This window comes from Oncorhynchus keta, chromosome 35, assembly GCF_023373465.1.
Source record: "Oncorhynchus keta strain PuntledgeMale-10-30-2019 chromosome 35, Oket_V2, whole genome shotgun sequence".
Taxonomy (NCBI): domain Eukaryota; kingdom Metazoa; phylum Chordata; class Actinopteri; order Salmoniformes; family Salmonidae; genus Oncorhynchus; species Oncorhynchus keta.
In genome coordinates this window covers 50743696-50770361 of record NC_068455.1, presented here as the reverse complement: position 1 = coordinate 50770361, position 26666 = coordinate 50743696, and the positions used below count along the sequence as shown (strand labels likewise).

At 42.2% G+C, this 26666-nt stretch overlaps 1 protein-coding gene across 2 annotated transcripts in view; it reads right to left on the bottom strand.

Moving 5' to 3' along the window:
• LOC118368611 (sodium/potassium/calcium exchanger 2-like) overlaps positions 1–26666 on the bottom strand; it is a 152941-nt gene that overhangs the window by 70087 nt on the left and 56188 nt on the right. For both annotated transcript variants that reach the window (XM_035752868.2, XM_035752869.2), the window contains exons 3-4: positions 7452–7493; positions 640–748 (exon numbers count right to left, since the gene is read on the bottom strand). In XM_035752868.2, the coding sequence (XP_035608761.1) occupies positions 640–748; positions 7452–7493 (151 nt within the window). The remainder of the gene's footprint in view (positions 1–639; positions 749–7451; positions 7494–26666) is intronic.

Genomic DNA, 26666 nt, shown 5'->3' with positions numbered 1-26666 from the left:
CTAATACTTTTTTTGTTTGTTGAAATTGCACTGTTGGTTAGAGCCTGTAAGTAAGCATTTCACTGTAAGGTCTACACCTGCTGTATTCGGTGCACGTGACAAATAAACTTTGATTTGAAAGGTGGTAATTAGGGGGATGTACAGTGCGTGGGCCTTTCTGTTCTTTCCATGTGTTTGATACCATTCCATTCACTCTATTCCAGCCATTATTATGAACTATCCTCCCCTCACTAGGCTCCTATGGGGTACTGTATATGTTCACAGAGCCCTGGTCTGAAATAACAAGCAAAATTCTGCTACAATAAATCACAATATAAAGTATAGGGCCCAAGCAACAGGTTTAACCTATATTTATTTATCAAAAGGCCATGAAGAACATGGTTCTATTAGAGTCCATCTAATTGCAAAAACGTATGTGCAACAACTCATCCTCTCTCCATTGAGCGTTGGTCGAGTGACAGAAAGTCCTGGGTTAACCTGAAGAGGACCGGGATTATGAACACCCGTTAACTTTCTGTCACTGTATGGAAGTGGAACCAGGCAAAGAGAAAAACAAGGCATACCATGTCGCTTTGTGTAAACATTAGTAGCAAGACAAGAATAGAGAAACAGTGTTGTGTATGTTGGATAACTGCTTACCTTCACTGAGTGGGTCCAGTGTGTGGATCATAAGCTGAAAGATGCTGTTTCTCATCAGGCTGTTGTGCAGGGAGGCTGAGCTGCCACCTCTCTGGAGCCGTGGCCTAGCCTGCAAAAGGAGGTCAACGCTGTCAAACAAACAATGGCACCATTACACGATCCTTTCAAGTCCTTGGCTGTTCCCCTAAGGAAATACCTGAAGGACAAATGCTTGTGGCACCTGATCACACGACTGGACAGTATTCCAGGTGTGACAAAACTAGGACATGCCTTGTTGATAGTGTTGTTAAGAAGGCAGAACAGAGCTTTATTATAGACAGACTTCTTCCCATTTTAGCTACTGTTGCATCAACATGTTTTGACTATGACAGTTTATACAATCCAAGGTTACTCCAAGCAGTTTAGTCACCTCAACTTGCTCAATTTCCACATTATTTATTACAAGATTTAGTTGAGGTTCAGGTTTTAGTGAATGATTTGTCCCAAATACAATGCTTTTAATTAAAGAAATACTTAGGACTAACTTATTTACTGCCACCCATTCTAAAACTGTCTGCAGCCCCTTTTTAAGTATTGCAGTGATTTCACTCACTGTATTAGCTGACATGTACAGTGTTGAGTAATCCGCATACATAGACACACAGGATTTACTTAGAGCCAGTGACATGTCATTAGTAAAGATTGAAAAGTGTAAGGGGTCTAGACAGCTGCACTGGGGAATTCCTGATTCTACCTTGATTGTGTTGGAGAGGCTTCCAATGAAGAATACCCTCTGTGTTCTGTTAGACAGGTAACTCTTTATCCACAATATAGACAGGTAACTCTTTATCCACAATATAGCAGAGGGTGTAAATCCATGACACATATGTTTTGCCATCAGCAGACTATGATCGATAATGTCAAAAGCCATACTGAAGTCTAACAAAACAGCTCCCACAATCTTTTTATAATCCATTACTCTCAGCCAATTTCTCCCAGACTCTCAGCCAAACCTCAGCCAGTCATTTGTGTTAAATATCCTTCCCTATAAGCATGCATAAAGACTGTCAATTTGTTTAATGTAAAATATCATTGTATCTGGTCAAACAACATTTTATCCAAAAGCTTACAAAGGGTTGGTAACAGGCTGAATTGGTTTGCAAAGGGGGCTTTGCTATTCTTGAGTAGCGGAATTACTTTTGCTTCCCTTTAGGTCTGAGGGCACACAATTTACGTACAGTTTAAGTCAGAAGTTTACATACACTTAGGTTGGAGTCATTAAAAGTCATTTTTCAACCACTCCACAAATTTCTTGTTCACAAACTATAGTTTTGGCAAGTCGGTTAGGATATCTACTTTGTGAATTACACAAGTAGTTTTTCCAACAATTGTTTACAGACAGATTATTTCACTTACAATTCATTGTATCACAAATATAGTGGGTCAGAAGTTTACATACAAGTTTACATACACAAGATGACTGTGCCTTTAAACAGCTTGGAAAATTCCTAAATATTATGTCATGGCTTTAGTAGCTTGTGATAGGCTAATTGGCATCATTTGAGTCAATTGGAGGTGCACCTGTGGATGTATTTCAAGGCCTACCTTCAAACTCAGTGCCACTTTGCTTTAAATCATGGGAAAATCAAAAGGAATAAGCCTTGACCCCAGTAAAAATTTGTAGACCTCCACAAGTCTGGTTCATGGGAGCAATTTCCAAACGCCTGAAGGTACCACGTTCATCTGTACAACCAATAGTACAAGCACCATGGGACCACGCAGCCGTCATACCGCTCACGTTCTGTCTCCTAGAGATGAACTTACTTTGGTGTGAAAAGTGAAAATCAATCCCAGGGCCTTGTGAAGAAGCTGGAGTAAATATGGCCACAGTAAAACCAGTCCTATAATGACATAACCTGAAAGGCCGCTCAGCAAGGAAGAAGCCCCTGCTCCGAAACCGGAGCAAGAAAGTCAGACTACGGTTTACAACTGCACATGGGGACAAAGACCACACTTTTTGGAGAAATGTCCTCTGGTCTGCTGAAACAAAAATAGAACTGTTTGTCCATCGTTATGTTTGGAGGAAAAAAAGGGGAGGCTTGCAAGCCGAAGAATATCCCAACCGTGAAGCACGGGGGTGGCAGCATCCTGTTGTGGGGGTGCTTTGCTGCAGGAGGGACTGGTGTTCTTCTCAAAATAGATGGCATCATGAGGTAGGAAAATTATATGGATATATTGAAGCATCATCTCAAGACATCAGTCCCTTGGAAGGGTCTTCCAAATGGACAATGACCCCAAGCATACTTCCAAAGTTGTGGCACAATGGCCTAAGGACATCAAAGTCAAGGTATTGGAGTGGCCATCACAAAGCCCTGACCTCATTCCTATTGACAATTTGCAGGCAGAACTGAAAAAGCGTGCGCAAGCCAGGAGGCCTACACACCTGACACAGTTACACCAGCTCTGTCAGGAGGAATGGGCCAAAATTCACCCAATTTATTGTGGGAAGCTAGTCGATGCGTTTGGCCCAAGTTAAACAATTTAAAGGCAATACTACCAAATACTAATTGAGTGTATGTAAACTTCTGACCCACTGGGAATGTGATGAAAGAAATCAAATCTGAAATAAATCATTCTCTCTACTATTATTCTGACATTTCACATTCTTAAAATAAAGTGGTGATCCTAACTGACCTTAGACAATACATTTTTAAAAGGATTAAATGTCAGGAGTTGTGAAAAACTGAGTTTAAATGTATTTGGCTAAGGTGTATGTAAACTTCCGACTTCAACTGTAGGCTTAGATTGAAGATATAGCAAATAGGAGTGGCAATATCGTCCGCTATTTTCCGCAGTAATTTTCCATTCAAGTTGTCAGACCCAGGTGGCTTGTCATTATTGATAGACAACAATAATGTTTCACCTCTTCCACACTTACTTTTCGGAAATCAAAATTACAATGCTGTAATTTGGACAGTTATACTTGGATGTGTAGTGTCGGCATGATGGAGCTGAGTTTGCCTTTTTGCAAACTCCAAAGCTTTTTACTATCAGTCTTTATATATTCTTATCTTTGTTTCACAGTATAGTTTATTATTTTTTATTCAGTTTAGTCATATGAATTCTCAATTTGCAGTACGTTTGCCAATCGGTCGTGCAGCCACACTTATTTGCCATTCCTTTTGCCTCATCCCTCTGTTTAATTCCTCATCAATCCACAGGGATTTAACTGTTTTTACAGTCATTTTTTTAATGGGTGCATGCTTATTAGTAACTGGAACAAGCAATTTCATAAATGTATCAATTGCAGCGTCTGGTTGCTCCTCATTACACACCACAGACCTGCAAATATTCTTTATATCCTCAATATAGGAATCATTACAAAACGTATTGTATGACCTTGTGTATATATTATATTAGGTCCAGCTTTTGGAACTTTGGTTTCCCTAGATATGGCTACTATATTGTGATCACTACATCCGATGGATTTGGATACAGCTTTAAAGCAGATTTCTGCATCATTAGTAAAGATGTAATCAATACATGATTTAATTTAATTCCTGTGTTGTTTGTAAATACCCTGGTTGGTTGACTGATAACCTGAACCAAGTTTCAGGCACTGGTTACAGATTGAAGCTTTTTATTGAGTGGGCAGCTTGATGAAACCAGTCAATATTAAGGTCACCCAGAAAATATACCTCTCTGTTGAAAATCACATGCATTTCATACACATTATCCGGAAACTAACTATTAGCACTTGATGGTCTATAGCAGCTTCCCTCAAGAATGGTGAGGCTAATGAACCTGTAGCCATATTACTTCAATAATATTTAACATGAGATGCTCTCTAAGCTTTACAGGAATCTGTCTCTGTATATAGGCTGCAACATCGCATTGGCGTTTCTGTCTGTTCTGTGGATGTTAAAGCCATGTATTGCTACCACTGTGTCATTACATGTATTATCTAAGTGAGTTTCAGAAAGTCAGAATATGAATGTAATCTGTTACTACCAAGTTATTGATTACATGAACCTTGTCACCTAGGCTATATATGTCATTGTAGGCTATTTTTATCACTTTTCTGGAATGCTAGATGTTTTATATTGCTTTACTAGGAAGCTTATTATTATTTACTGTATGTTTGAGCTGATAGTTCAGGGTGAGCTTCAAACAGTGGACTTCCTACTAGGGCACACCGCCTCAGTGCTAACAATATAACGCTGGTTCATAGACACATGATTACTGTATACAATAGCTATAGGATCGACAGAGGCATTCAGGGGAGTTAGAGGGACATAAAAGTTACTTTCATTGTGACTGCCAACACACCTGGGATTATGTACATTTTTTCCAGCATTACTACAACTCACCATTACAATGGTAGGGATTATCTAACCTGGGGTTGAGTCATTGATAAGTCATTGTCTCAACGCAGCCTTGAAATGTGTAGACAGAGTCTAGGAGCGAAGATAATTTGGATGGACTCCGTCATTCTTGTAGAGCATCTTCTGTTTCCAAAAGGTGTCAAAGTTATCTATAAAATATATTCCAACAGAGCTACAGGAAAGTTTTAGCCAGGTGTGTAATGCTAGTAGCCTGCTAAATCTTTCACACCCACAGCCCCACAGAAGTTTTCAGAGCTAGTCCTCCTTTAAAATTCATTTTCAGCAGTTCCGAGTTAACCCTCCTAATGTCGTTTGACCCCACATAGACTATGACTGTGTCAGCTCCCGGCAGCTGTCGCAGAATGGTTGGAAGCAGCCTTGTTTTGCTCCAGGATAGCAAAGGGTTTTTGCCCCAGGAACTGAGATGTTTCTTACCATAGAGCTGCCGATGACGACAGCTAGTGCAATGGCCGATGAGGTCCGGCCGTTCTTTCGCAAACCTCTCGAGGACTGAAGGACGGTGGGACCCGAAGGACCCGAGCCAGCTGTAGTATACATTGTGGATAATGAATGAGATGGAGTATTAGACAGTCTCACGGTCTGATGAGGGGGAGCTCTGAGGATCTGAACCTGAGGTAGAAGCCACAGGAGAGGGAGACAGAACACACGGCGCAGGTACCTCCGGATCCGATCTCATATCAGAAGCCCACAGGGAAGAAGGCGGAGCAGCGAAGCTGTTTCTAGACTCCAGTCTAGAGTCCAGTCCGGGCTTAACTTCGACAAGTAGGCCCCCGTTGCCAGAGGTTGCTGTTTTTAACTTCCACGGTAAGTGACATATCTCCATGGCTGGTTGGTAGGATTGAGAACCAAGTCATTCAGGAGCATCCTACTAACTCTAGGTAAGGGGAAGACTCCTTTGGGGAGGGATCCCTGCAGAGTACCGGCCAGTCGGCTATGGAGAGCCGACACGGCAGCGACACTTCTACCAGGCCGGAGCGATGTTCGGCTACTGAGGTAGAAGAGAAAGAAAATGTAGGTGTAGGCTAGCTAAGCCAGCTGGGCTTCCTTGTCTCTCTACTTGACAGGGAATTCTCAACTTTTCTGAGAGAGAATTACACGGCTATTAAAACTGTCAGGACAAGGTAAGCCTACACCAAACACACAATTAATGTGAATGTTTGTAAAATTCCAATGTGAAAAATGGATTGTAACTGTGGCTAGAAAAACACATTTCGTCAACAAGTCAATGGCAATGTCCGCTTTAGGTACAATATATTGTCAGGAGCCGCTTGTGTATTTGACAGCTCTAACGCAGTTCCACCTCCAACACAGCAATCAAAGCCCCCTTCTGACAGGTCTACTGTGCCCAATAGCATAATCTTTAATGAGACTCTGTTGCATATGATTCACCGTTCATCCTTTGCATGAAATCCACAAGTTTTCATGCTAAATGTAAGCTTAATTCAATAGTAGCTAATGCTGAAACAGGCACAAGGTATCAGACAGAATGCACCACTCCATAGGTTAAAGCAACCGATTACAGCTAAAGTGGTCATCATGATATCGCCAAAATAGCCTTGCCAAGGTTACTCTGGTGGTTTGAGCTGAACTTGAGATATGTGGGATATCGGCCACCGTCATAGGCGTCAGCTGTTTTGAGTGTGCCCGCTTTGGCTGGCCTGTGGTGATGCTTCGGCCCAATCTGGAGGTGTCAGCTGCTAATTCTCAAGGCCATATGGTTGTGTGCGGGTTGGGACGCACAAGACTGTCTGCGCTGTTTGTGAAAGGCCATAAGTATGCAGCTTAGTGGAATCCGCTGAGAATGGTTATTTTGCTGTTCAAAACAGTTTTGGGGCCTTTTTGGACAAAATGTAAAGTAAATATTTCATTGTTGCCTATATTAGTTATGAATTACTTTTAGCAAAACACTTTTAGTAAAACACTTGTTTTAGAATTTTGGATATATTAACTGGTCTTCAAGTGTTTGTAACTGTAGGCATCATTATATAATAACTCACAGTAGCACTAGTGATGTACTGAGAGAGTAATATTTGAATTGCAAAGACAGACCCGAGTGGAGCAGCGGTCTAAGGCACTGCATCTCGGTGCTAAAGGCGTCACTACAGTCCCTGGTTTGAATCTAGGCTGTGTCACATCCGGCCGTGATTGGGAGTCCTATTGGCCAGCGCACAATTGTCCCAGTGTTGTCTGGGTTTGGCCGAGGTAGGCCGTCATTGTAAATAAGAATTTGTTCTTAACTGACTTGTAACCTTCTTAACTGACTTGCCTAGTTAAATAAAGGTTCAATAAAAAAGTTTTAAGACAGAGATACTACAGGCAGGTTGGACCCATAAAACAGGTTCTTGAGTACAGTATGGAAGGAGAGAAAGAAGTTAGACTAGCCATATAGACACAGACATAAACATAGACAAACCAGACAGGACCTACCGACAGCTTGCTCTCATCCTCTGGTGCCCCGGGACTCACAGCCTTCACATCGAAGAAAAGAGAGAGGGAGAAAGAAAAAGAGCACATAGATGTGAAGCATGCCTTTACAATACAATCCAGAGACAGGCAGATGAAGACAGTAGAGAGACATTAGTGTCATAGTGATGATGATTTGACGAGAATGGATTCAAGAGACTGACACCACTGCAGTGCTGTGTCTACTGTATATCCGTCATTATATAGCTGACCAAGATAGGCTCCTGATTAAAAAACGTGTTTCTCAGCAGACACTTGAGATTTATCAGCCACATGGAAAACCACTCAAGCTAAGGGCAAATCCATGGGGGAAAAAGGGGTTATAGTAATGGCGGACATACATGAAGATGGCCGCTCCCATGTACTTACCATGGTTGCCTCATTTGCTAAGTTTGCCGAATTATACATTGCTCTCCATTCTGCTTTTTTTGTATCAGCATTGTTTAGCATACATGATCCCAATTCTAGCTCCAAGACGGCAGCAATAAAAAAAATGAAAAGGTAGATTGTGCTGATTTATTAAAATCGATAGTTACATATCGCAATATTATTTTGGCCGATATTATATCGATACTTTGACTCCAAGTATCTATCTGTAAAAAATGCTAAGTAGAGTTAGCAAGCGCTAGTCGGCTGTACCTGCTCCAAAACTCTGGTTTTGTTTTAAATAGTGAGCCAACATGTTGCCATCACTTTTATTTCCAAGACTTATCAAAACGAACTTCTCAAGCATCTCTGCAGCAGACAACAACAATTTGAAAAAAATAAAAAGTGGATTGGGCTGATTTATTAAAATCGATACAGTGAGCAAAATGTTTGGAACATGAAATTGCAATGAAATTGCCGTATTGAACCGCAATACATATAGAATCGTGAAAATTGTGAGAATCGCAATACATATCATATCAGTAACTAAGAATTGTGATAAAAATCATATCGTGAGGTCCCTGTTAACTCCCAGTCATATCTGAATTCCTCCATCCTTATGCACCTTCAGTACTTCACCATTGAGCCTGATTAGTGCCATACAGCAATGCACAACTTGGCTGCCATAATTTGGTGAGTAAACCCATAACAGACTCTCGGGTTTCTACTAGGTTAAGTTAAGCCTAGAATTCTCTAATATAAGCTATTAAAATAGAACCGACCTTTGACATGACCAGGGGATGTACGATGGCTCCAAAAGAACTGGGACAGTGACCATTTTTGTTGTTGTTTTGGCTCTGTACTCTCGCACTTTGGACATTAAATGATATAATGACTATGAAGTTAAAATGCAGACTGTCAGCTTTAATTTGGAGGGTATTTTCATCCATATCTGGTGAACCATTTAGAAATTACATAACTTCTTGTACAAAGTTCCCCATTTAGGGGACCAAAAGTATTGATACAAATTCAGATATACAGTGAAAGTATTAAGACCCCCTGACTTTTTCCACATATTGTTATGTTACAGCCTTATTCTGAAATGAATTAAATATTTTGTTTCCTCATCAAATCTACACACAATACCGTATAATGACAAAGCAAAAACAGGTTTTTAGAAATGTTAGCAAATTACTTTTAAAAAAATACAGAAATATTACATTTACATAAGTATTCAGACCCTTTACTCAGTACTTTGTTGAAGCACCATCGGCAGCGATTACAGCCTTGGGTCTTCTTGGGTATGACGCTACAAGCTTGACACACCTGTCTTTGGGGAGTTTCTCCCATTCTTCTCTGCAGATCCTCTCAAGCTCTGTAGGTTGGATGGGGAGCGTCGCTATACAGCTATTTTCAGATTTCTCCAGAGATGTTCAAGCTTTTTTGGTCCTCCAATAATCAGTATCGCCGTTGAAAAATCATACCTCGACCTCTAGTCCAGAGTAGTCCAGAGTAGTGATGCTAGTCGGGCGGGCGGATTCGGGCAGCGAACGGTTGAAAAGCATTAATTTGGTTTTGCTAGTGTTTAAGAGCAGTTGGAGGCCACAGAAGGAGTGTTGTATGGCATTGAAGCTCATTTGGAGGTTAGTTAACATAGTGTCCAAAGAAGGGCCAGATCAGGGAATCACCAGCAGCAAGAGCGACATCGTTGATATATACAGAGAAAAGAGTCAGCCCGAGAATTCAACCCTGTGGTACCCCCATAGAGACCGCCAGAGGTCCGGACAACAGGCCAGATTGTGTATGGATTGTGTTTGTGTGCCATTCCGAGGGTGAATGGGAAAGACAAAAGATTTAAGTGCCTTTGAACAGGGTATGGTAGTAGGTGCCAGGCACACCGGTTTGTTTCAAGAACTGCAACGCTGCTGTGGTTTTCACACTCAACAGTTTCCTGTGGGTATCAAGAATGGTCTACCACCCAAAGGACATTCAGACAACTTGACACAACTGTGGAAAGCATTGGAGTTAACATGGGCCAGCATACCTGTGGAACACTTTCGACACCTTGTAGAGTCCATGCCCAACAAATTGAGGCTGTTCTGAGGGCAATATTAGTGTTCTTAATGTTTTATACAATCAGTGTAAACTCAACTCGTATTACAACCCGGATCAGTCCACCAACAAAGGTTGTTTTAATCAAAGTAAGCACCCTGACAGTAGCCTAAGCACCCTCCTCATATCTTCTATCCTTTGCCTAGACCTGGACCTATACACAAACATGCAACAAAAAAATAGGGAGTGAACGATTTACACAAATGTTTAAGCTACTTTTTTTACCACAAGGTTACAGGCTACAATTTGTGTTAATAACTTCATCGGGATCGGTGTTCCGCGGGACGGTTACGCTAACATAGGCTAATGCGTTTAGCATGAGGTTGTAAGTAAAAATAACATTTCCCAGGACATAGACATATCTGATATTGGCAGAAAGCTTACATTCTTGTTAATCTAACTGCACTGTCCAATTTACAGTAGCTATTACAGTGAAATACCATGCTATTGTTTGAGGAGAGTGGACAATTTTGAACATGAAAAGTTGTTAATAAACAAATTAGGCATATTTGGGCAGTCTTGATACAATATTTTGAACAGAAATGCAATGGTTCGTTGGATCAGTCTAAAACGTTGCACAATACACTGCAAATCTAAATTGCACCTGTGCTGGAATAATACATTATGGCCTTTCTCTTGCATTTCAAATATGATGGTATAAAAAAATACAACAGAACAGTTGTTTTTTTTCTTTGTATTATCTTTAAATCAGATCTATTGTGTTATATTCTCCTACACTCCTTTCACATTTCAACAGACTTCAAAGTGTTTCCCTTCTAATAGTACCAATAATAGTACCAATAATAATGCATATCCTTGCTTCAGGCCCTGACCTACAGGCAGTTAGATGTCATTTTAGGTATGTCATTTTAGGCGAAAATTGAAAACATTATCCTTAGAAATGTGCCTGTGGGATGATTTCAGGCAAATTAATGGAATAGTTTCTTATCCATTTATTTTCACCTATTTATTAATCCACGGAGACTGTGATTGGCCATTGAATATCAACAAGTAAGATACAGACTAGACGCGTTACCCAACTTGGGTAAAATGTACAGTACCAGTCAAATGTTTGGACACACCTACTCATTCAAGGATTTTTATTTATTTTTACATCAAAACTATGAAATAATTATTCCAAGTAACAGGCATCTCAACATCAACTGTTTAGAGGAGACTGCGTGAATCAGGCCTTCATGGTCGGATTGCTAAAAAGAAACCACGACTAACGGAGAAGAAGAAGAGACTTGCTTGCGCGAAGAAAAACACGAATAAAGGACAGTAGACAGGTGGAAAACTGTCCTTTGGTCTGATGACTCCAAATTAGAGATTTCTGGTTCCAAACACCATGTTTTTGTGAGACGCAGAGTAGGTAAACTAACGATCTCCACATGTGTGGTTCCCACCGTGAAGCAGGGAGGAGGAGGTGTGATGGTGTGGGGGTGCTTTGCTGGTGACACTGTCAGTGATTTATTTAGAATTCAAGGCACACTTAACCTGCACAGCATTCTGCAGCAATTCACCATCCCATCTGGTTTGCGCTTAATGGGACTTTCCTTTGTTTTTCAACAGCACAATGACCCAACACACCTACAGGTAAGGGCTATTTGACCAAGGAGAGTGATGGAGTGCTGCATCAGATGACCTGGCCTTCACAATCACCTGACCTCAACCCAATTGAGATGGTTTGGGATGAGTTGAACCGCAGAGTGAAGGAAAAGCAGCCAACATGTGCTCAGCATATGTGGGAAACTCCTTCAAGACTGTTGGAAAAGCATTGCAGGTGAAGTTGGTTGAGAGAATGCCAAGAGCGTACAAAGCTGTCATCAAGGCAAATGTGGCTACTTTTTATATTTTAAATGTTTAAAGCTTTTTTGGTTACTACATGATTCCATATGTGTTATATCATAGTTTGTCTTCATCTCTATTCTACAACGTAGAAAATAGTAAAAATAGTTGAAATAGTAAAGAAAAATCATTGAATGAGTAACTTTTGACCGGTACTGTATATAACTTGCATTTGTAAAATATTCAGACACCTTGATTTTTTCCACATGTTGTTACGTTTCATGAGCTGAAATAAAATATCCCTGAAATGTTCCATATGCCCAAAAAGTGTATTTCTCTAAAATGATGTGCACACATTTGTTTACATCCCTGTTAATGAGCATTTCTCCACCTGACAGGTGTGTCATATCAAGAAGCTGATTAAACAGCATGATCATTACACCTAATTTTAGGCGTATATAGATTGGAACATACACGGACAACACACACTGCACATATTGTGCTGGGGAAAAGGCCACTCTAAAATAGTTATGTCTGTAATAAAGCCCTTTTGTGGAGAAAAACTCATTCTGATTGGATGGGTCTGGCTCCAAAGTGAGTGGGCCTATGCCCTCCAAGACCCACCCATGGCTGCATCCCTGTCCAGTCATATGAAATCCATAGATTAGGGTCTAATGAATTTATTTAAATTGACTGATGTCCTTATATGAACTGTAACTTAAATTGTTGCATGTTGAGTTTATATTTTTTTTCAGCATAGTTTGGGTAAAATGTGTATATTTATGTTGTATATTTATGTTGTATATACAAGGTGCATTTGTAAATGAGACATACAGTTGAAGTCGGAAGTTTACATACACTTAGGTTGGAGTCATTAAAACTCATTTTTCAACCACTCCACAAATTTCTTGTTAACAAACTATAGTTTTGGCAAATCGGTTAGGACATCCACTTTGTGCACGACACAAGTCATTTTTCCAACAATTGTTTACAGACAAATTATTTCACTTATAATTCACTGTATCACAATTCCACTGGGTCAGAAGTTTACATACACTAAGTTGACTGTGCCTTTAAACAGCTTGGAAAATTCCAGAAAATTATGTCATGGCTTTAGAAGCTTCTGATAGGCTAATTGACATCATTTGAGTCAATTGGAGGTGCACCTGTGGATGTATTTCAAGGCCTACCTTCAAACTCATGGGAAAATCTAAAGAAATCAGCCAAGACCTCAGAAAGACCGTGATCCGCTTGTTTAGTATGGCTGGAATCGAGGGAGTAGAAGTGTGTAGGGTTCATGCGAGGATCGAATGAGCATCCCCATCACAGGGTTCCAACACCTAAACATTTTATCTAACAAAAGGACCTAGAGCTCCCTTTTAGTCCAGATTCATCAGGACTGAACTGCTAAAACCTTCCTTAGTCATTCCATATCTGTTGAATAATCCCTGATTTAGAATAAATCCACTTAAATTCTCTGTACCTTTGTTAAAGGAAACCCAGAGAGGCAGATGGAACAGGAAAATATGCCAGATAATACTGCTTTGCCAGTGTTAAATATCATGACTAATAATCACATAGGGAGATTAGCATGTCCTCTGGAGTCACTATGCGTGCTAATCCCGACAGCTCTGGTCCCAGTTCTTATGTAATGTCACATCAGGATCATTCCTGGAAACGGATTATGGATTATTATGTGTAAAACTGACCTCCTGTTCCTCCTGTACAACTTCTGCTATCCATTAAAAGTCCTAAAAGTAGAAGAATCGTAGTGATCTGAATTTCACATCCACACAAATATGAGGGGATTAGCTCGTGGGACAGCAGTAGCCTATAGGTTAGGGAGGAGGACTTCCGTTTGCTGGTTCAAGCACGGGGCCGTGCGACACAAGAATGGAACTGAACTGACAGCTGGAAGGCTGCTGGTTTCTGATACCATGTATAGGGTTCTGTGTTTTGGGCAAGTAAATGAGGCACTGTGTATTTACAGCATTATCCCGCTAGTGTCTCCAATCAATCAATTAATCAATCAATGTCTGTTTGTGTAGTATTTGTAGATTCGTGATCCTCCACCTCACTTTGCTTACGCTGATCCTCTCCAACAAACTCAATCTCTAGTCATTGGAAATTGTAAAAAGTCAGTGAAACCAACCATGGAAGTACAAAGAAAAGAATAGATAGGCTAATTCAAGATCAGAATATCGCTTGAAAAAAGTGTCAATAAAGTGTCAATACCCTGCTGGGGTGCTTGTTGCAGGTAACAATACAGTATATGCTGCAAAACTATTACAATACCTTAGACTAAAAAATAAACTGTGCAATAGACCGCCATCTGAAGTCAAGAAATAAAACAAATGAAAAAGCATCTCCATAATTACAGACGAATCCAATAACACAAATGGCCAATAGCCTATGTTCTTATTTTGTGTCTTCCAAAAAAGAGCTGGGTGAAGAAGTAAAAGTTGTTCTGGATGTTAAAGTGTATTTACAGTCAGTTAATATTCAACAGTGTTGGAAAGTACAGCACAGACCAGTTAATCGTAAAAGTGTGCATACACTTAATCAGGTTATTGATAAACTCAACACATATTACAACCCGGATCAGTGCAAAAGAAAGTTTGTTTCAATCAATCAGCTCCCCAATTTAAGGCAATAAGGATTTTTGATCGCCAACAAGTGATAATCTTGAAAGTAAGCACCCCCCAGTTATATTCTATTCCTGGCCTGGTTTCAACAAAGAATGTTACAGAGAAATGGACCAATACACACAGCTTGGAAACCAAAATGTGGATTGAACGATTTATGCAACTGTAGGTAATTTTTTTGTCACTTCAGTGCCTTACAAAAGTATTCATCCCTCTTGGCGTGTTTCATATTTTGTTGCATTACAACCTGTAATTTAAATATATTTTTATTTGGATTTCATGTAACGGACATACACAAGATAGTCCAAATTGGTGAAGTGAAATGAAAAAAAATACTTGTATAAAAAAAAAATACTTAAAAAAATGCAAAAGTGGTGCGTGCGTATTCACTCCCTTTGCTATGAAGCCCCTAAATATGATCTGATGCAACCTTCAGAAGTCACATAATTAGTTAAATCAAGTCTACCTGTGTGCAATCGAAGTGTCACATGATCTGTCACATGATCTCAGTATATATACACCTGTCCTGAAATGGCCCAGGGACTGCACCACCAAGCAAGCGGCACCATGAAGACCAAGGAGCTCTCCAAACAGGACAGGGACAAAGTTGTGGAGAAGTACAGATCAGGGTTGGGTTATAAAAAAAGAAACTTGAATATTCCATGGAGCACCATTAAATCCATTATTAAAAAATGGAAAGAAGGGCCCATGGGGCTGTGCACAATTGTCCCAGCGTCGTCCGGGTTTGGCCGGCACTAGCGACTCTTGTGGCGGGCCGGGCGCAGTGCACGCTGACACGGTCGCCAGGTGTACAGTGTTGCCTCCGACACATTGGTGCGGCTGGCTTCAGGGTTGGATGGGCATTGTGTCAAGAAGCAGTGCGGCTTAGTTGAGTTGTGTTTCGGAGGATGCATAAGAACTATCGAGATGCGCTGCATCTGCATTTTTTATTTTATTTAACCCATATTTTGACAGCGGGTCAACGCTGAGACCAAGGTTTATTTTCCAGATGAGCCCTGTTTAGCACACCTATACATATCAAAATAAAATATACACATTAAACTACACACGTAGGCATGAAGCTGTTGAGCAGCAAGACTGAGCTGTTTTTCGCCTCTGCCACAAGGCTTCTTAGATTTGCCTTGAGAAGATAATAATAATGATCTTCAAGGAAAGGCACAACAAGTCAAAAAGCTACCCACTTGCTAATTAGTAGCCCCTTCAATTTTCTAAAAAGCACAACTAATTACAGGAGATGCCACATCACTGATTTCCCACAAGGCAATGAATGCTCCACATGCCCACAGAACTAATCCAAATTGCTCTCCCTCCAATCAGGCTGCTCTTGTTGATTGGAGGCCAGATAAATAACACTGTGTCATTTTCACAAATGCATGCTTCAAGTAAATACATTTATTGATCAGTATGAACTGTATTAGTATATTAGTTCACAGGCAATAAATTGGTTGATGTTGCTGTTTTTATGGATGATTCTGCTGCAAAACCTACTTCCCCCTAAGGGATAATAACACTTTATACAACTATTACTATTACTACTGGGCAGTGGTGTAAAAGTACTTAAGTAAAAAATACTTTAAAGTACTAATTAAGTAATTTTGGGGAGTCTAATATTAAGCGAACCATATGTGACCATTTTCTTGTTTTTTAAATTCATGGATAGCCAGGGGCACACTCCAACATTCAGATACAATTTACAAACGAAGCATGTGTGTTTTAATGAGTCCGCCAGATCAGAGGCCGTAGGGATGACCAGGGATGTTCTGTTGATAAGTGTGTAGCTATTTCATTTACTTTGATACTTAAATATATTTTAAATATTCTAAACATACTTTTAGACTTTTACTCAACTAGAATTTTACTGGGTGACTTTTACTTTTATCTGAGTCATTTTCTATTAAGGTATCTTTGCTTTTATGTATGACAATTGGATACTTTTCCCACTACTGCTACTGGACATTTCCATCTAAAAGGACCCATGAGCACCAACATATGAAGTTCATATGAGCATGTCAAATTGGGTGTCAAATAAAAGCTAACAGTCTATATATTTTTTAAATGAAGGCATACACAGTGGCAAGAAAAAGTATGTGAACCATTTGGAATTACCTGGATTTCTGCATAAATTGGTCATCAAATGATATTTGATCGTCATCTAAGTCACAATAGACAAACACGGTGTGCTTAAACTAAGAAAACACAAATGATTGTATTTTCTTATCTATACTGAATACATAATTTAAACATCCACAGTGTAGGTTGGAAAAAGTATGTGAGCACCTAGGCTAATTACTTCTCCAAAAGCTAATTGGAGTCAGGAGTCAGCTAACCTGAGTCCAATCAATTAGATGAGATTAAAGATGTTGGTTAGAGCTGCCTAGCCCTAATTAAAACACTCACAAACTTTGAGTTTGCTATTCACAAGAAGCATTGCCTGATATAAACCATTCCTCGAACAAAAGAGATCTCATAGGACCTAAGATAAAGCATTTTTACTTGCATAAAGTTGGAAAGGGTTACAAAAGTATCTCTAAAAGCCTTGATGTTCATCAGTCCACGGTAAGACAAATTGTCTATAAATGGAGAAAGTTCATCACTGTTACTACTATCCTTAGGGTTTGGCCGTAAGGGAAAGATCACAGCGCAGAATGTTCAATGAGTTTAAGAAGAATCTTAGAGTGTCTGCTAAAGACTTAGAGAAATATCTGGAACATGTTCACATCTCTGTTGATGAGTCTACAATACGTAAAACACTAAACAAGAATGGTGTTCATGGGAGGACACCACAGAAGAAGCCACTGCTGTCTAAAAAAACATTGGTGCATGTCTGAAGTTTGCAAAAGTGCACCTGGATTTTCACTACTGGCAAAATATTATGTGGAAGGATAAAACTACAGTTGAGTTGTTTGCAAGGAACACACAACACTATGTGTGGAGAAAAAAGGCACAGCACACCAACATCAACAACTTATCCCAACTATAAAGTATGGTGGAGGGAGCATCATGGTTTGGGGCTGGCTCAGGACCTGGACAACTTGCTATCATTGTGGGAAAACGAAATCCCAAGTTAATCAATACATTTTGCTGGAGAATGTAAGGATATCTGTCTACCAATTGAAGCTCAACCGAAGTTGAGTGACGCAACAGGACAATGACCCAAAACACAGAAGTAAATCAACAACAGAAGAAAATCCGCCTTCTGGAGTGGCCCTGTCAGAGTCCTGACCTCAACCCAATTGTGATGCTGTGGCATGACCTCAAGAGAGCGGTTCACACCAGACATCCCAAGAATATTGCTGAACTGAAACAGTTTTGTAAAGAGGAATGGTCCAAAAATCTTTCTGCACAGGTCTGATCCGCAACTACAGAAAATGGGTCAACCAGTTATTAAATCCAAGAGTTCACATACTTTTCCACCCTGCACTGTGATTGTTTACACGGCGTGTTCAATAGGCATGTATAATTGTTTATGTTATTAGTTTAAACAGACTGTGTTTGTCTGTTGTGACTTAGATGAAAATCAGATCAAATTTTATGACCTATTTATGCAGAAATCCAGGCAATTCCAAAGGGTTCGCATACTTTTTCTTGCCACTGTATGTGTGCATGCTTTATATATATATATATCTCACTGCTCAAAAAAATAAAGGGAACACTTAAACAACACAATGTAACTCCAAGTCAATCACACCTCTGTGAAATCAAACTGTCCACTTAGGAGGAAACACTGATAGACAATAAATTTCACATGCTGTTGTGCAACTGGAATAGACAACAGGTGGAAATTATAGGCAATTAGCAAGACACCCCCAATCAATGAGTGGTTCTGCAGGTGGTGACCACAGACCACTTCTCAGTTCCTATGCTTCCTGGCTGATGTTTTGGTCACTTTTGAATGCTGGCGGTGCTTTCCCTCTAGTGGTAGCATGAGACGGAGTCTTACAACCCACACAAGTGGCTCAGTTAGTGCAGCTCATCCAGGATGGCACATCAATGCGAGCTGTGGCAAGAACGTTTGCTGTGTCTGTCAGCGTAGTGTCCAGAGCATGGAGGCGCTACCAGGAGACAGGCCAGTACATCAGGAGACGTGGAGGAGGTCGTAGGAGGGCAACAACCCAGCAGCAGGACCGCTACCTCCACCTTTGTGCAAGGAGAAGCAGGAGGAGCACTGCCAGAGCCCTGCAAAATGACCTCCAGCAGGCCACAAGTGTGCATGTGTCTGCTCAAACGGTCAGAAACAGACTCCATGAGGGTGGTATATGAGGGCCCGACGTCCACAGGTGGGGGTTGTGCTTACAGCCCAACACCGTACAGGACGTTTGGCATTTGCCAGAGAACACCAAGATTGGCAAATTCGCCACTGGCGCCCTGTGCTCTTCACAGATGAAAGCAGGTTCACACTGAACACATGTGACAGATGTGACAGAGTCTGGAGACGCCGTGGAGAACATTCTGCTGCCTGCAACGTTCTGCTGCCTCCAGCATGACCGGTTTGGCGGTGGGTCAGTCATGGTGTGGGGTGGCATTTCTTTGGGGGGCCGCATAGCCCTCCATGTGTACATAAAATTGTACAGTTATCTTAGCTAGCTGAATTGCTAGCAGAATTGTTTACTTGTTGCTAAGCAGTTGCTAGGGACTCTCCTGGAAGAAGCTAGCTAGCTTACAAAGAATAACAACAAAAAATATCTAGTTAACAGAAGAAAGGAAGACAAAATAAGGACAAAAGAAGGACAGAAGAAAAAGGAAAAGAAAGAGGACAACAAAGTGAAACAGTCAGCACTTCTATTGCAACTCCGTATTTCGTCGTCCTAACGTAGTCTACACTGCTATCTGCCCAGCAGCTAGCCAGCTAGCAAACGTCCACCGTCTACCGAATAGCAGCACTGTAGAAACTATTACACTCAACTGAACGACTTGATTAGTGTAGTGTTAGCTAGCTACATAGTTGTCTTTGCTGTCTTCGTATCCAAGATAATTGTGTAGTTTAGAGCGTGTAATCTTAGAGTGATTATCTTAATTTACCGAGGTTAGCTAGCCAGCTATTTGTCGTCCTTAACGTAGGAGACACTGCTAGCTAGCCAACAGCTAGCCAACGTCTACTGAATAGAACTTCCGCACTCAACAACCCGGTCGCATTCCGCTTCGCTCCACAGGTAGTATCACATTTTCATTTCATTTCATTACAGCACAACGGTTTGATTTGTTTGATCGTAGCTAGCTACATAGCTAGCTACATAGCCGTCTGTGTATCAAAGATAATTGTGTAGTCTAGAGCGATTTTCTAGGTTAGCTAGCCAGCTATTGTCGTTCTTTTAACACAACGTAACGTAATCAACACTGCTAGCTAGCCAGCTAGCCCCCGAATAGCAGCACTGTAGAAACTATTACACTCAACGGAACGACTTGATTAGTGTAGTGTCAACAACGCAGCCACTGCCAGCTAGCCTACAAAGTCAACAACGCAGCCACTGCCAGCTAGCCTACTTTAGCAGTACTGTATCATTTTAATCATTTTAGTCAATAAGATTCTTGCTACGTAAGTTTAACTTTCTGAACATTCGAGACGTGTAGTCCACTTGTCATTCCAATCTCCTTGCATTAGCGTAGCCTCTTCTGTAGCCTGTCAACTATGTGTCTGTCTATCCCTGTTCTCTCCTCTCTGCACAGACCATACAAACGCTCCACACCGCGTGGCCGCGGCCACCCTAATCTGGTGGTCCCAGCGCGCACGACCCACGTGGATTTCCAGGTCTCCGGTAGCCTCTGGAACTGCCGATCTGCGGCCAACAAGGCAGAGTTCATCTCAGCCTATGCCTCCCTCCAGTCCCTCGACTTCTTGGCACTGACGGAAACATGGATCACCACAGATAACACTGCTACTCCTACTGCTCTCTCTTCGTCCGCCCACGTGTTCTCGCACACCCCGAGAGCTTCTGGTCAGCGGGGTGGTGGCACCGGGATCCTCATCTCTCCCAAGTGGTCATTCTCTCTTTCTCCCCTTACCCATCTGTCTATCGCCTCCTTTGAATTTCATGCTGTCACAGTTACCAGCCCTTTCAAGCTTAACATCCTTATAATTTATCGCCCTCCAGGTCCCCTCGGAGAGTTCATCAATGAGCTTGATGCCTTGATAAGCTCTTTTCCTGAGGACGGCTCACCTCTCACAGTTCTGGGCGACTTTAACCTCCCCGCGTCTACCTTTGACTCATTCCTCTCTGCCTCCTTCTTTCCACTCCTCTCCTCTTTTGACCTCACCCTCTCACCTTCCCCCCCTACTCACAAGGCAGGCAATACGCTCCACTTCATCTTTACTAGATGCTGTTTTTCCACTAACCTCATTGCAACTCCCCTCCAAGTCTCTGACCACTACCTTGTATCCTTTTCCCTCTCGCTCTCATCCAACACTTCCCACACTGCCCCTACTCGGATGGTATCGCGCCGCCCCAACCTTCGCTCTCTCTCCCCCGCTACTCTCTCCTCTTCCATCCTATCATCTCTTCCCTCTGCTCAAACCTTCTCCAACCTATCTCCTGATTGTGCCTCCTCAACCCTCCTCTCCTCCCTTTCTGCATCATTTGATTCTCTATGTCCCCTATCCTCCAGGCCGGCTCGGTCCTCCCCTCCCGCTCCGTGGCTCGACGACTCATTGCGAGCTCACAGAACAGGGCTCCGGGCAGCCGAGCGGAAATGGAGGAAAACTCGCCTCCCTGCGGACCTGGCATCCTTTCACTCCCTCCTCTCTACATTTTCCTCCTCTGTCTCTGCTGCTAAAGCCACTTTCTACCATTCTAAATTCCAAGCATCTGCCTCTAACCCTAGGAAGCTCTTTGCCACCTTCTCCTCCCTCCTGAATCCTCCCCCCTCCCTCTCTGCAGATGACTTCGTCAACCATTTTGAAAAGAAGGTCGACGACATCCGATCCTCGTTTGCTAAGTCAAACGGCACCGCTGGTTCTGCTCACACTGCCCTACCCTATGCTCTGACCTCTTTCTCCCCTCTCTCTCCGGATGAAATCTCGCGTCTTGTGACGGCCGGCCGCCCAACAACCTGCCCGCTTGACCCTATCCCCTCCTCTCTTCTCCAGACCATTTCCGGAGACCTTCTCCCTTACCTCACCTCGCTCATCAACTCATCCCTGACCGCTGGCTACGTCCCTCCCGTCTTCAAGAGAGCGAGAGTTGCACCCCTTCTGAAAAAACCTACACTCGATCCCTCCGATGTCAACAACTACAGACCAGTATCCCTTCTTTCTTTTCTCTCCAAAACTCTTGAACGTGCCGTCCTTGGCCAGCTCTCCCGCTATCTCTCTCAGAATGACCTTCTTGATCCAAATCAGTCAGGTTTCAAGACTAGTCATTCAACTGAGACTGCTCTTCTCTGTATCACGGAGGCGCTCCGCACTGCTAAAGCTAACTCTCTCTCCTCTGCTCTCATCCTTCTAGACCTATCGGCTGCCTTCGATACTGTGAACCATCAGATCCTCCTCTCCACCCTCTCCGAGTTGGGCATCTCCGGCGCGGCCCACGCTTGGATTGCGTCCTACCTGACAGGTCGCTCCTACCAGGTGGCGTGGCGAGAATCTGTCTCCTCACCACGCGCTCTCACCACTGGTGTCCCCCAGGGCTCTGTTCTAGGCCCTCTCCTATTCTCGCTATACACCAAGTCACTTGGCTCTGTCATAACCTCACATGGTCTCTCCTATCATTGCTATGCGGACGACACACAATTAATCTTCTCCTTTCCCCCTTCTGATGACCAGGTGGCGAATCGCATCTCTGCATGTCTGGCAGACATATCAGTGTGGATGACGGATCACCACCTCAAGCTGAACCTCGGCAAGACGGAGCTGCTCTTCCTCCCGGGGAAGGACTGCCCGTTCCATGATCTCGCCATCACGGTTGACAACTCCATTGTGTCCTCCTCCCAGAGCGCTAAGAACCTTGGCGTAATCCTGGACAACACCCTGTCGTTCTCAACTAACATCAAGGCGGTGGCCCGTTCCTGTAGGTTCATGCTCTATAACATCCGCAGAGTACGACCCTGCCTCACACAGCAAGCGGCGCAGGTCCTAATCCAGGCACTTGTCATCTCTCGTCTGGATTACTGCAACTCGCTGTTGGCTGGGCTCCCTGCCTGTGCCATTAAACCCCTACAACTCATCCAGAACGCCGCAGCCCGTCTGGTGTTCAACCTTCCCAAGTTCTCTCACGTCACCCCGCTCCTCCGCTCTCTCCACTGGCTTCCAGTTGAAGCTCGCATCCTCTACAAGACCATGGTGCTTGCCTACGGAGCTGTGAGGGGAACGGCACCTCAGTACCTCCAGGCTCTGATCAGGCCCTACACCCAAACAAGGGCACTGCGTTCATCCACCTCTGGCCTGCTCGCCTCCCTACCACTGAGGAAGTACAGTTCCCGCTCAGCCCAGTCAAAACTGTTCACTGCTCTGGCCCCCAATGGTGGAACAAACCCCTCACGACGCCAGGACAGCGGAGTCAATCACCACCTTCCGGAGACACCTGAAACCCCACCTCTTTAAGGAATACCTAGGATAGGATAAAGTAATTCTTCTCACCCCCCCCCCCCTTAAAAGATTTAGATGCACTATTGTAAAGTGGCTGTTCCACTGGATGTCATAAGGTGAATGCACCAATTTGTAAGTCGCTCTGGATAAGAGCTTAAAGACTTAAATGTAAATGTAATGTGCTCGCCAGAGGTAGCCTGACTGCCATTAGGTACCGAGATGAGATCCTCGGACCCCTTGTGAGACCATATGCTGGTGCGGTTGGTCCTCCTAATGCAAGACAATGCTAGACCTCATGTGGCTGGAGTGTGTCAGCAGTTCCTGCAAGAGGAAGGCATTGATGCTATGGACTGGCCCGCCCGTTCCCCAGACCTGAATCCAATTGAGCACATCCACCAACGCCACGTTGCACCACAGACTTTCCAGGAGTTGGCGGATGCTTTAGTCCAGGTCTGGGAGGAGATCCCTCAGGAGACCATCCGCCACCTCATCAGGAGCATGCCCAGGCCTTGTAGGGAGGTCATACAGGCACGTGGAGGCCACACACTACTGAGCCTCATTTTGACTTGTTTTAAGGATATTCCATCAAAGTTGGATCAGCCTGTAGTGTGGTTTTCCACTGTAATTTTGAGTGTGACTCCAAATCCAGACCTCCATGAGTTGACAAATTTGATTTCCATTGATAATTTTTGTGTGATTTTGTTGTCAGCACATACAACTATGTAAAGAAAAAAGTATTTAATAAGAATCATAGAAATACATCAAAACACAATGTCGAAGTAAAGACCCCTACCAAGTAATATCAACAAACATTTAGTTTTGGAGATATGATTTTCCTTCTATAAGTTTAAGCACCATTGCCTTGTAATTCCATTAACAAAAACCCACACATCTTGATGATATTTTCACATTTCTCTCCCTTATGAGGGAGGATAATGAATGTTCACAGAATAACAAGTAAAGCTAAACCTACCAATTAGTTATAGCATTTTTACTGATCTTTCTCTTTCTGCTCTACTGTAGTGTCCAAACTTATTGTTTCAGATTTGACCAAATCAAATAAAAATCCAAATCCAATGTATTGGTCACATTCACATATTTAGCAAATGTTACTGAGGGTGTAGCAGACCAACCAAATGTGGCAAACTTCACCTACTGTAGTTCAATTAGTACATTTTTTGTAACTCATAGCTGACACCCCATTCTTTCTGCAGACATATTTGAATCTTAATTTGGAGCAGATATTTAACTGAGGTGGTTGCATAAAAAAAACGGGAGATTTTAATGTGATTCTGTTACCAAACTTTGCATCTACAGTTTTTCCAGTAAATTTGTTTTTGTGAAATACATTTTCTGTGTAAATTGTTTAAACTTTTAAATCAATGCTTTTTGTTTGGTATACATTTTGAAGTGGAAAATCTGATTCAAAGTGTAATTCCAGTATTGTGGAATTGCCCTACTACTAATACTACTACTGTTGTTGTTCCTGCTATTAACACTACTACTACTACTACTACTACTAAAAAAGAGGTTGAACTACATGGGAATGACAGTGATTTCAATGCATAAACAAAGTCAGTGGGAGATAAAACAGAAGTCTTCAAGGATTTCAAATGTGGTGTTCAGGTTGGAACACTAAATGCTCATTCTCTCACAATCATCATTCAGGGCCATTGTCCTGACATATCCCTACCTGAAGAAGATCTAAGTTGTGCCTCAGGTGCATGCAAGGTATCCTTTCAATGGCCAGCCTCCACTTGCACTGTTGAGCTGTTGTTCCACCTTTTTAGTTAGGGCTATAATATTACTTTTCTATTAATTGTTGTTGGTTATTTGACCCAAGAGTATCTGCCTTGTTAGCAAAGTGTGGTCTACTGGCAACGCTCTCATCTCCGGACCACACAAGCCCCCTGGCGGTGGGTTTTGAGCCCCGTCTTCACCCCTACTAACCCTGTCTCCCTCTATACTTTACCACTAACCGGGTCGGGTTGCAGATAACAAACCTTACCTCAGCGCAGAGGAAACACCAGGAAGCCCATATCTGTCTCTATCAGCAGCAGAGACTCGTGTCACACACTACAATATAGCACTTACTATAGACATGGCAACATGCTGATGCAGCCCTTTCGTGTCACCTTAAAGTAGACATCCACCTGCTCCCATTTTTAGACTAACCAAATGAGTGGAGGCCTATTGGACAAGGAGGGCTTAAAGTAGATTCATTTACAGAATTGTTCTTATCCTAATTAGCTCATTAGAGTCATGCATTTTTAAGGGTATGAAAGTGAGGACCTTTTAATTTAATCTCAGCAACAAATCCTGACTGGTTTCCCATTAGCAGCAATGTCAGGTCAGTCTAATATTGTAAAACCCACTGTGTTCAGTGCTATGCAGGGAACAATTTATTGCATATTCTAAACTGAGGTGATTTGAACCACGACTTGAGACGTAAGTGTTAGAGGTGCTGCTTTAACACTCTCTCTCAGCAGTTTAGCGAGGCAGACAGAATTACAGCACAAAATCCCTTCGTGATGAACACTGATCATGCGAACCCACCTAGAATCCCCTCCCACCCCCACATACAGTACTACAACCCCCCCCCCCATTTCATACTGGAGAATAATAGTGTCCTTCCATGATGCTTTTACAGTGGCTCCACTAGCTAATACGACCAGGCTTTCAAAATAGTCAGCATCGATTGAGCTTCCAGTTTCTCATTCGTCTCGGTTCTTCACCTTGAGTACATCCTTGCCACATGTGACACTAAAACTTTTAAAAAATACCCAGGCCGACAGGATTGCTTTACATGCATCTAAGAGGCTAGCGCAACTAAATCTGGATGTTATGATCTATTTGACATTTCCCGTTTGATTTGAAATACAATTATCGAAGAGAGGCCCTGCCTCTCTGTCATATGAATTACGTTGAAACAATGTGGAATAGACGTTGAATTGATGTCTGTGCCCTGTGATAAATAGCCAATACGGTCTGCCTACTGTCTAAAATTATGGATTTGAGGCTTTCTGTATTGCACTGTAGTGTCTTGTCTTAGATCTAATCAAGATTAGATATTCCAAGATTATTCTGAGATGAAGCAGTCAAAAATGCATTTGTATCACCCTGGTCCAGTGTTTGATGTTTGGGTATACAGTACATTGTGATATGGTTGAGACTGATGAGGCAAAAGGTATGGCAAATTTAACAAATCATGTGATGAAACTAAATAAAAAATAATCTATACTATGAAACAAAGATGCATTTCATGAAGAATGATAGTAATAAGCTTTGGAGCACCTTAAATGAAATTTTGTGGGGAAAAAGCCAACTCGGCTCCATCATTCATTGAATCAGATGGCTCATTCATCACAAAACCCACTGATATCACCAACTCCTTTACTAACTTTTAAGACAAGATAAGCAAACTTATGGGTGACATGCCAGCAACAAGCGCCGACACTACACATCCAAGTATATCTGACCAAATTATGAAACACAATAATTGTACTTTTGAATTCTGTAAAGTCAGTGTGGAAGAGGTGAAAAAAATATTATTGTCTATCAATAATAACAATGACAAGCCACCGGGGTCTGACAATCTGCATGGAAAATTACTGAGGATAATAGTGGACGATTTGCCACATCTTCAATTTAAGCCAACTAGAAAGTGTGTGCCCTCTGGCCTGGAAGGAAGCTAAAGTCATTCCGCTACCCAAGAAAAGTAAAGCCCCC